This window comes from Microcaecilia unicolor, chromosome 11, assembly GCF_901765095.1.
Source record: "Microcaecilia unicolor chromosome 11, aMicUni1.1, whole genome shotgun sequence".
Taxonomy (NCBI): Eukaryota; Metazoa; Chordata; class Amphibia; order Gymnophiona; family Siphonopidae; genus Microcaecilia; species Microcaecilia unicolor.
Window position 1 is genome coordinate 157,900,083 of NC_044041.1, and position 12,182 is coordinate 157,912,264.

Here is a 12,182-nt window from a genome sequence, read left to right on the forward strand (position 1 = left end):
AGTGGTTGTCAAGAGGTAAAGTGTTGACAAGTGAGGGTGGTGGATCTTTAAAAGCCTGGCTAAGCGGTGCTGGGGAAAAAAGCCTAGCTAAGCTGAACGGTTTTGAGGCCTTGCTGAAGAGGGCGTTGTTGGAAAGCCTGGCTAGCCGAACTGTGTTTGAAGCCTGGCTAGCAGAACTGTGTTTAAAGCCTGACTAGCTGAACTTTGTGGGAAGGCTGGGCTAGCTGAACTGTGTTTGAAGCCTGGCTAGCAGAACTGTGTTTAAAGTCTGACTAGCTGAACTTTGTTTAAAAGACTGGCAAGCTGAACTGTGTTGCACCGCCGTGCTAGCGGAACTGTGTGGCAGTGAGAGCGAACAGCACGGACGAGTGTGGAGTCGGAAGCGGACAGCACGGATAAGTGAGAGAGACAATTATGCAGCCGGGAGGAGCGGCTGACATATGGTGGCAGTGGTGGGATTACAGTGAACCTTCACATGGAGGAGGAGAGGCCTCTGGAAGGCCGAGGGAGTGCCAGACCTGACCCATCGAGTAACCAGAGCGAGGTGGTGGTGTCCGGGAGATTCCTGAAGCCCGTCGAGGGGGCCAACGCTGACAAAGGCGCATTACTCGCCTACCCAGGTAAAGGGTACCTAGGGAGGAGGCGAGGGAGGATATAATAAACGGGGAGGCACAGTGCCTGTGAATTATAAAAAGATTTTTGTGAAAGTCCGCACTTGGGTGGCTGTTTTTTTTTTGTTTCCCCTCAGATACCGGGGAGCCGGTGGACAAGATGGATCCCAAAGAACTGTTTGCGTTTATGACACACCAATTTCAGAAGCAGCAGGAAATGGCTCATCAACTTTTGGAGGAGTCGTTAGCTGCTTCCCAAGCCCAGCAACAGCCACTTTTGGATTTATTTCAAGAATTGCTGCGTAGTGGAGGCGGACTGCAGGGAGCAGGATTGAACTTGAGGCCCATCCGTGTGGAGGAAGGAGTGGGGACTGCTGTTCTTCCTGGGGTAAACTGGCTGCCTTGGGGTAAGCTAACTGACTCAGACAATATTGAGGATTACTTGGGAGCGTTTGAAAGGGTGGCTACGGCAGCCGGCTGGCCCCAAGAGCAATGGACCATTTGGTTGGCACCAGCCCTATCTGGGAGGGCTCTGGCTGCTTTTCGGGCTCTACCTACCCTGGAAATAGCTGATTATGCGAAACTGAAAGAAGCTATTCTGGATAGGTATGGGCTAAATCGTCAGACTTATAGGAGGCGATTTCAGGAGTGGAGGTGGACAGAGGGGGAGACACCTAGAGCACTGCTGCAAAAACTTTTAGATTTAGCGGGCAAGTGGCTGGAACCAGAGAAGAGATCCGTTAATCAAGTGTTCCAGGATGTAGTATTGGAGCAATTTTTAGAAGCTTTGCCTAATGCTCTTAGGGTGGACCTAGTGAGGAAGGGATGTGGGACCCTGGATGAAGCAGTCAGGAGTATGGAGAATTTCTTAGAGTCCCAGCATTGTGGTGAAAAGGGAGGTCAGTTAGGTGAAAGGAGGCAGTCAAGCTTGGGGTCTAAGCCTTCATCTACTGAGGAGAGGGTGTGTTATAGGTGTGGATGCAAAGGGCACTTGAGAAGGGACTGTGCTTCGAAGTTAGGGCTCACCTCTTATTCTCAGGGTTCAGTGGCTGAGCAGCTTAAACAGACGGTAGAGATCTTGGAGGTCAAGGTCACTGGTTTGTTAGATTCAGGAGCTGATCAAACGATGCTGTCCCAGGGTTTGTGGGAGAGAATAAAAGGAAAGGGGAAAGGGTGTTTGAACAAGAAGAGGCAAGAGGTAGGCATTCAGTGTGTGCATGGAGAAGTAACTAAGTACCCTTTGCAGCGAGTTAGTATAACAGGGCCTTTGGGTAGACACTGGGTCTGGGTGGCTATCTTACCCTGACTTCCTCAGGAGCTTATTTTAGGAAGAGATTGGCCTGCTTTTTCTCACTGTCTAAGGGAGAAGGAGGGGTTGGTGGTTACGAGGGCTCAGGAGAGGGAGCAGAAGGATAGAGGGAAGGCATTAGCACAGATATTTCCCTTTAATGATGATGTGTTAGAGAGGCCCGGAAAGACTCAGGGGGAAGGAAAGGTAAAAAAACTAGCGCGTCGGGGGAGAGCGCAGATGTTGCAAGGAATGAGGCACACAGAGGACTTCCCAAAAAGGCCAGGGGAGTTGTTGGAGCAGTTTCCTTCTTTTCTTAAGGAACAGGAATCGGACCCTACGCTGCAGTATGCATGGGAGAGGGCCAGGGAAGAAGGGAGAAGGACACAGGGACCAGCTTTTATTATTGAGAAAGGCTTATTGTTTAGGGTAACAAAAGCCAGAGAAGGGGAGCCGTTGGTGAAACAGTTATTAGTCCCTCGTGGGTTTCGAGAGGTGATACTACGAGTAGCCCATGATCACCCATTGGGAGGACATAAAGGGACTCAGAACACCTTAAAACAACTGCTAGGTCGGTTTTATTGGCCTGGGGTGTATAAGGAGGTGAAGGCTTACTGTGATTCCTGTGGGTTATGTCAGAAGGTGGCGGAGAGAGGGCCAGGGCCAGTACCCTTACATCCGCTTCCTCGGATTGGGGTTCCATTAGGGCGAATTGCTATGGATATTATAGGCCCACTTATTAGGTCCACAAGGGGGTTTATGTATATTCTGGTGATCATGGATATGGCTACGCGGTTCCCATGGGCAGTGCCTCTGCGTACCCTATCAGCCAAGGTTATTGCAGCAGAGCTTATTAGGCTGTTTTGTGAGGTGGGGTTTCCTAGGGAAGTATTGACTGACCGAGGAACGAATTTCCGGTCGGGCACACTTACCCAAGTATGGGAAGCTTTTGGTATTGTTCATATTAACACCTCGGCATACCATCCCCAAACTAATGGCTAGTGGAAAGGTTTAATAAAACCTTGAAGACCTTGTTGAGAAAAGGATTAGGCTCTCACTATGAAAATTGGGACCAGCTTCTGCCGTTTGCTCTATATGTGAGCCGAGAATGTGTTCAGTCCTCTCTTGGGGTTTCGCCCTTTGAGTTGATGTATGGGTGAGCTCCGAGGGGGGTGCTTGACATGGTAAAAGAACAGTGGGTTCTACCGGGGCAGGAAGATAAGACAGTGGTCTCATATCTGTATGACTTAAAGGGGCGGTTACAGAGATTAGGGGCGTTATCTAGGGAAAATCTCAGGAGAGCCCAGGAGTATCAGAAAGAGAGGTTTGATAAAGAGACTCAAGAAAGGTCATTTGAAGAAGGGGATAAAGTTCTGGTCAGGATCCCGGATGGTCCTCATAAATTTACTAGTATATGGAGGGGACCTTGTACAGTGAAGAGGCAGTTGGGGCCCGTGACATATGAAGTGAGGAATGAACGGGGGAAAAAATCAAACCTATCATGTTAATTTGTTGAAACCTTGGATGGAGCGGAAGGTCTTTGTGGGGAAGGTATGGGAGGAAGAGGAGGAAGACTTAGGGCCTCAAATCTCGGAAATCTTTAGCCCCAAAGAGCCAGTGGTGGGGGAAGGGCTAGAGAAGCAACAGAAGGAACAGATTCAGACTCTTTTGAGAGAATTTCAAGATGTGCTTACGTCTTGCCCTGGTGAGACACATCTGATAACTCATAATGTTATTACAGGAAAAGGGAGGGTGGTGCGACACAAACCGTATAGGTTATCACCAGTTAAACAGCAGGAAATAATCAAGCAGGTGAGGGAAATGCTGGATTTTGGGGTGATAGAGGAGTCAGGGAGTCCCTGGTCTAGTCCGGTGGTGCTGGTGCCGAAATCGGATGGGACGTGGCGCTTTTGTATTGACTTTCGTCAAGTTAATGCCCTGTCCCATCCTGATGCTTATCCTATGCCCCGTATTGAGGAGCTGATAGACAGGCTGGGGCCTGCGCAGTTCTTGTGTACCTTAGATCTAACAAAGGGATATTGGCAGATTCCCCTTTCATTGGAGTCTCGACAAAAGACAGCATTTTGTACACCGGTTGGGCTGTTTCAGTTCAAGAGGATGCCTTTTGGATTGAATTCGGTGGCAGCATCCTGCCAGCATCTGCTGGATAGGGTTTTGAGGCCGCATCAGGAGTATGCGGCTGCATACTTAGATGATGTTATCATTCATAGTACTGATTGGGAAACTCATCTAGTACAGCTGAGGAAGGTATTACAGTCTTTTAGGGAAGAAGGACTAACTCTGAATCCACAAAAATGTCATTTTGCAAAAAGGGAGTTTAAGTATCTTGGATATAAAGTGGGGAATGGACAGGTGAGACCCCTGTGTGACAAGGTGAAGAGTATCCGTCAATTTCTCTTGCCCACCACCAAGAAAGGTTTGAGAGGGTTTCTGGGGTTAATAGGATACTACAGAAGGTTCATTCCTCACTTTGCCTCTCTGGCAGCTCCATTGACAGACATGTTGAAAGGGAATAGACCTAATCAGCTTAGATGGGGAGAGAGAGAGAAGCAAGCCTTTTCGGCTTTACGGTTAGCATTGTGTGAGGAACCCCTGCTTAGAATGGTGGACTTTGAGAAACCTTTTGTGTTGCATACAGATGCTTCAGGTGTGGGGTTAGGTGCTGTATTATCCCAGGTACATGAGGGGGAGGAACACCCAATTTTATATTTAAGCCGGAAGCTGCTGCCTCATGAAACTCGGTATGCCACCATTGAGAGGGAGTGTCTGGCCATTAAGTGGGCTATTCAAGAGTGTCAGTATTATTTGGAGGGCGCCCTTTTAAACTGATTACTGACCACGCTCCTTTAAAATGGTTAGGGCAAATGAAGAACAATAATGCAAGACTCATGAGGTGGTATTTGGCATTACAGCCCTTTCAGTATTATATTGAGCATCGGGCGGGGAAGTTATTGCAACATGTGGATGTGTTGTCCAGGATTGCTAGTCTGGATGGAGAAAATGGTAAAAGGGAAAGGACTAGCAATATTTTGAGCAGGGGGGTATGTGAGAATCAGAGAAGCCACAGAGCCCAGAATGCAGGGGGGAAGAGAGAAAAGCCAGAGTGGAAAAACTACAGATCCCAGAATGCATTGCGGGAGGGGAGGAGGCAGGAGCGTAGAGAACACAGATTTCAGACTGCCTGGAAGAATAGGGGAGAGGAGGACAAACGAGTACCTAAGCCACAGGAGAGGAAAGGAGAGGGGGCTGATTGGGAGATGGAATCAGCTGAGGAGAGGGTGGAACACCTGAGGGAGGGGGTGGAGAATGGGGGGATGGAATGGGAGGAGTTGGAGCAGGTAGGAGGAGAAGGTGTGGAAGAGGAAATGGAGGTGGGAGAGGAAGTGGCTGGAGAAGAAGAGTGACTTCTAGAGGAGCCCAAAAGTATCAGAAAAGAATAATAGTCAGGAGAGATCCGGCGGGTGGTTGTCAAGAGGTAAAGTTTTGACAAGTGAGGGTAGTGGATCTTTAAAAGCCTGGCTAAGCGGTGCTGGGGAAAAAAGCCTAGCTAAGCTGAATGGTTTTGAGGCCTTGCTGAAGAGGGCGTTGTTGGAAAGCCTGGCTAGCCGAACTGTGTTTGAAGCCTGGCTAGCAGAACTGTGTTTAAAGTCTGACTAGCTGAACTTTGTTTAAAAGACTGGCAAGCTGAACTGTGTTGCACCGCTGTGCTAGCGGAACTGTGTGGCAGTGAGAGCGAACTGCACGGACGAGTGTGGAGTCGGAAGCGGACAGCACGGATAAGTGAGAGAGACAATTACGCGGCCAGGAGGAGCGGCTGACACTATTCAAAGGATTTTAGAATGGCAGGAGCGGAGCAGAGATAAGAGGCGTTCACTCAGCTATAGAGCATCACATGACCCCCGTGCACAGTTCTAGTGCTTTGTTATACTGATCCTACAGTAGGCTGGGGAGCCTGTACATTCAATGGTTGTTTCTTAAAGTTAAACTATACAGCTGTTATCCTATTTAAGGACTACTTAAAGGATTAGGTTGGTGTCCATTTGGAGCTGTGCCTGTAGTACAGACAGCAAACTTCATGTTGGTACTGAACTAGTGGTTTGAACTGGTTTGCAAGCCGCATTTAGAGTAAGGACAGCAAAGTCCCAGGGTGTGCAAGACTGATTTCTATGAGAAGCCGCTTTAGGAATCTTATACAAATTAAAGTGCTACACAGTACATCTAAAGCACACTTCTTGGAGAATGCCTCCAGTTTGTCTGTTGCAGAAATTGAGATAGGAATTTGTGATACTTCAGGAGTCAGACAGCACACACCAGTATGAGAGAGAAATCTTCTTTATTTGCCAGCAAACAAAGCAGGACATCAGTTCTAGCTCTCTTCTCTTTCCCTCAGCTCTTTTGTATCATGTGGCTTCTGTCTCAGCTGCTTCTCTTCTGCTGTCTCTCCTGTTGTCTTCCAGCTTTCTTCCTTTCTTCTGACGTAAACTGCTTCTGCTCTTACTTAAATACAGTTTCTATCCCCCTCCTAGCCTAGCCCCCCCTTACTCTCCAATTGGTTAAGGAATAGATTGGTCACTTTGCCTCAACCAATCATTACTTTTGAAATATCAGTTACATAGGTTTGGTATTCCTCAAACTGACCTCTAACCTGGGGCCCCTCAAGCCAGACAATATGGCACTAGAACTCTTATATTCTCATCATGATTGATTTCTCAGCTATAGCTTAAATTGCTTACTGGACTCTGGCATTCATTAAAGGGGTCAAAAGTCAGTCTTACTTAATAGCATACAGATATACTTTCAGGACTATTCCTACAGTTACCTATAATTAATCAAGACTTTTCCTGACCTTTTTCACCTATCAGCTTATACACAGAACTTGCTAGGACCACAGAAAACTCAAAACACATGTTGGCCTCTTCACTGCAGTCTTTGCTTAGAAAATACAGCAGAGAGTAACATTAGATTTAAAAAGGTATTCTACATTTAACTACACAGAGTAAACATATTCTAAAATGAGCATCCTTATAAGACATATTCTAAATATCAAAAACTTGTAAATACTAATCTATTGCCTCTCTCTCTAAATAGTATTTTCTTCTAAGCATTTTAAACTAATCCTAAACAAACTGCCTGCAATATGCCGGCTCATAATAGAATACATATGTGTTTGCTTAGCAATCCATCAATCACAAGGGTCTTTCTGACCTTTCTAACCCAGCCCGGCAAACGCTAGACTTCTAGTAATTAATTCCAGCCTGCATTCCTTTATCTTGCTTGCAAGGTAAAAAGCTAGAATTCAAACACCACTTTTAAACCCCAGATTTTAACAGAATTAACCCTTAATATGATTTCTCAGAATTATTCTTTGCCCATGGCTGCCTCATTCCCCCCTTTGAGACTAAAATCAGCTTATGCAGAGATAAGTCTCACAACTCAAACTCTGGAGATTATAGTGATCCTAACTGGGAATAGACTTGTGAATCACCATTACCTTACTTGTTAAGGTCCGACGGCATACTGCCGAAGCACATGAGGCCAAGAAACAAAACAACAACCCTGCTAAAACTAAGACTATTAGGGAAATGAACAAGGGACGTATCCAGGAGGTCAATGACCACCACCAGGAGGTAAGGTCTAATCCTCCTCGGTAATCCTCCACATTAAGGCTAGCCAACTGTAGGACTTTATCCATGGCATGCCTAACTACATGCGTCCTATTTATGACAATAGTACAGCACTCTGAAGAATTTAGCACTGTGCAGAGACCACCCTGGGCTGCAAAGAGGTAGTCAAGACCCATACGATTATACCGAGAAACTATACTTAATTCATTAATTTGATCCTGCAATGCATTGACTACCACATTCAGCTCATGAACTAAAACATGAAGTAGGGACTGAAGTCTCCGAGTAGCCATACCTAGTTCAGTAATACCCGCTACCGGGCCCCCAATTGGAATCCAGGCCGTGGCAGAAAGGGCTACAAGTCTCTTTTTAGTCAGAGGATAAGTAGAATTAATATACTGGAGGGCTGATTCAATCGCCTCATCCTCTGTGGCAACGGAGGAGGGTAAGGACAAAGCCTCTCGCTTAGAACGGTGCGGGGATGGTGGCTTAAGAGGAATAACTTTAGGAAAATAATTCAAGGTTACCAATACACAAAAATCATATGTGGAGGGAAGAATCATGTGGAGGACATTATCACAGAGCCAGTAATGACCAAGGAGAGGGTGAGGAAAGTTCCCAATAAATGTTGGCTCAGGCTGGACAAGGTACTTAGGGTGCCCATAATGCGAGCCCCTATCCCAGGGGGAACGAAGACGAAATGGAGACTTTGCACACCATAGGTGCCAATCCCCAATTGTGACAGGCTGCTCATTTGTTAGTAACTCTTCATACCCCGGGGACTTATGAAAGTAGAAAATAAGCTTGGACGCTATAGTCCTCTCAGTGGTACGCTTAGGAGCCAGATAATCACCTGGGTCATAATCTGCAGGTACGGTAGTAGGGCACATAGGAGTACCTGGAGAAACTACCCACACAGATTCTCCTTTTTCTGGGAGAACATTAGTATAGTTACAGGGAATGGGAAGAACAGTTGAGATGTTTCTTGTTAAACAAAACACTCCAGAAGCTGGATAGGGAGACGTAAAAACTGGCCTTAGAGAAGATTCAGAGGGGGAGGTAGCATTATAAAAGGACCACCAAGTATAATCCTGGCTCCAAGGGCCTGAACTCGAAAAATAGGGAGGTATAAGAGCTGGGAGCTGCACAGGGACAGGTACAGCTGGGACATCTGTGGTATAAGGAGAAAATCGGGAACACACAATACAAGGGGAAGTAATCTTTGCCTGGCTAATTAGTTCCTGGACAGAGTGTAACCAAAGGTTGGAGCGAGTTGGGGTATTAGGAACAAGGAGGCAAGGAGTAGAAAACAACAAAAGCATCCAAACTACTAACATTTTCTTTCTTCCTAATCTAAAACAAATACAGCAAACTAATTAAGCAATAATATTTCAACAGTCTGTGCTAATCACAGATTACTCTCATATAGTGTTCTCAGTCTTTGAGTTCTTATACCAGTTGGGATAGACCCTCAACTGACAAGGATCAAGCTCTCAAATTCCAAGAAAGCCAGAATCTGGGCAAGAAAGAGTCTCAGTATGAAGCCGAAGTTCAGCCGCTCCTGCAGTATGCAGTTGACCCTTCTTTTCAGCTAGTAGATTCTTTGGTTCGGGTCAAGCGCAACTTCAATGGCTCCGCTGGATCACTTTCTGCTCTCCACTGTCTAGGCTCCGTCTGATCCGTGCTGGGCTCAGTCTGGTCAGCAGACTTAATTCGAGACCAATGGACCCATGGAGTAATCCCTGCGACCTTCACAGCTGCAGGGGTAGAAAGCAAAACAGTAAAAGGTCCTTTCCACCGGGGCCCCAAAGGCTGGAGCCTCCAGTCTTTCACCCAAACTCTATCCCCTGGCAGGAAGGAATGTACCTGAGCCTGGAAGGGGACAGGGTTTATTTCTCTCACATAAGACTGAAGCTCAGAAATTATCTTACCCAGGAGGGCTACCTGCTCCTGCACCTGGGCAGACCCTAAAATCCCTATGTCTCCCTTAATTCCCTGTAAAATGGCTGGGGGCTTCCCATACACAATTTCAAAGGGAGAGAGGGCTGTTCCTTTAGTTGGGGTGCATCGGAGGCGAAAGAGGGCTAGTGGCAATGCCTGTGGCCATTTCAATTGGGTTTCCTGACAAATCTTTGCTAGGCTATTTTTCAAGCTTCTGTTTGCTCGCTCAACCTGCCCTGAACTCTGGGGACGATAGGCACAATGCAATTTCCAGGTAATGCGCAATGCGCGGGACAGGGCCTGAAGTGTAGCTTCAACAAAGGCGGGACCATTATCTGAACCTATGACAAGGGGCAATCCATACCTGGGGATGACATCCCTAAGGAGAGCTCGAGCTACTTCTGTGGCTTTCTCAGTGACTGTAGGATATGCTTCCACCCACCCAGAAAAGGTACAAACCATAACTAAGAGGTATCGGAACCTACCACTCCTGGGCATTTCTGTGAAGTCTATAACTAGGGACTCAAAGGGTGTTAGTCCTCTAGACTGAACTCCTGGTGGAATACGGGGTCCCTGACGAGCATTATTCTGGGCACAGAGAGTACATCGGGCAGAGGCAGTGGCAACCAGACTATCCAATCCTTCCAGCACCACTACTCGATTGAGTAGGCGGGCTAGTGCTGTTTTCCCTAAGTGTGATAGGTCATGAGCTTGAGACACTACAGGCCAAGCTAGATGGCGTGGCACCAGAACTCTGGTATCAGGGAGATGTAACCAGCCATCAGGTCTCCTTACTGCACCTTCTTCTTGAGCCCATCTCTCTTCCATTTGGGTATACATAGGTGTCCATTCTTGCAATCGAATTTGGAACAGGGGGGTCACAGTACTTGCTGGGGGTCCTCGAGCAACTTCCTTGGCCACCCGATCAGCATGGCAATTCCCTCGGGCCACTGGAGTATCTATTCTTTGGTGTCCCCTACAGTGAATGACAGCTACCTTCTTGGGGGCCCAAACAGCCTCTAGCAGCTGAAGTATTTCAGGTCCATACTTAACAGGTTGGCCTGCAGCATTTATGAGTCCCTTTTCCTTATACAAAGCTCCATGAGCATGTAGGGTTGTGAAGGCATACTTAGAATCAGTATAAATGTTGGTTACCAGTCCTGCTGCTAGCTCCAGAGCTCGTATGAGGGCCACAAGTTCTGCTTTCTGGGCTGAAGTTCCTTGGGGCAGGGCTCTCGCTTCTATCACCTTGTCCTCTGTCACCACAGCATAGCCTGCCAGTCGCTTAGAGTTCTCCACATAACTGCTTCCATCTGTAAAATAAATTACATCTGGGTCCCTCCACGGAACATCTTTAAGATCTGGTCGACTGGAGTACACTTCATCCATAGTTTGGATACAGTCATGATCTGGTGGTCCCTCAGATGCTGGCAAAAGAGTGGCAGGATTAAATGTAGCCACTGTTTCCAGGTGTATCCGTGGATTCTCACACAAGCTAGCTTGGTACTTAACCATGCGGTTATTTGTAAACCAGTGGTTGCCCTTATACTCCATGAGGGTGAGAACTGCATGGGGGACTTTAACAACCAGTTCTTGCCCCAAGGTCAACTTATCAGCTTCCTGGACCAGTAAGGCTGTTGCTGCAATGGCCCTCATGCAGGCTGGCCATCCTTTAGCCACTCCATCCAGCTGTTTAGACAGGTATGCAACAGGCCTCTGCCAGGATCCCATCATCTGGGTCAGCACACCCAGAGCAACCCCCTGTCTCTCGTGGACATACAGTGAGAAAGGTTTCTCCACATCAGGAAGGCCTAACGCAGGGGCTTGGAGTAGGGCTTTCTTTATAGCAATGAAGGATTGTTGAGCTGTAGGTCCCCATTCAAATGGTTCCTTTTCACCCCCCTTTGTGGCTTGGTAAAGGGGTTTCGCCATCAGTGCAAAATTTGGAATCCAAATTCTGCAGAATCCAGCTGCTCCCAGAAATTCCCTAACTTCTCTTCTGGACTTGGGTTGGGGAATTGCAGCAACTGCTTGCTTCCTACTAGCATCCAGTCTCCGACTTCCCTGGGAAATGCAAAAGCCCAAATACTTCACTTCTGACTGACAAAGTTGGGCCTTTGAGCGTGAGACCTTATAGCCTGCATCCAAGAGTAGCTCCAGCAAATCTCTAGTAGCCTCAAAACACTCTTCCTGGGTCACTGCTGCAATCAGGAGGTCATCTACATACTGGAGTAAAACTCGCCTGGAAGGCTCAGATTTAAAAGTCTTAAGGTCTTGCCCTAGGCCAGTCCCAAAAATGGTGGGGGAGTTCTTGAACCCCTGTGGCAGGCGAGTCCATGTATACTGAAGCTTCCTTCCTGTTACTGGGTTTTCCCATTGAAAGGCAAAAAGCAATTGACTGGCGGGGGCCACCCGAATACAAAAGAAGGCATCTTTTAGGTCTAGTGTCGTGAAATGGGTAGCTCCAGAAGGTATCAATCCTAGCAGGACATATGGATTAGGCACTACAGGGTGTAATGAGATAGTGGATTTGTTGACCACTCGTAAGTCTTGGACTGGCCGGTAGTCCTCAGTCCCTGGCTTCTGAACTGGCAATAGTGGCGTATTCCATGGAGACTGGCAAGGTCGAATAATTCCATGGGATAACAGACGATTCAGATGTGCTTGAATCCCTTCCAGAGCCTTTCTGGGAATTGG

At 47.3% G+C, this 12,182-nt stretch overlaps 1 protein-coding gene across 1 annotated transcript in view; it reads right to left on the reverse strand.

Annotated features, from left to right (window-relative positions):
• Window positions 1–12,182, reverse strand: part of EML2 (EMAP like 2) — a 312,721-nt gene that overhangs the window by 259,377 nt on the left and 41,162 nt on the right. Inside the window, exon 5 of the mRNA XM_030218113.1 lies at window positions 9,191–9,251. Coding sequence (XP_030073973.1) covers window positions 9,191–9,251 — 61 coding nt within the window. The remainder of the gene's footprint in view (window positions 1–9,190; window positions 9,252–12,182) is intronic.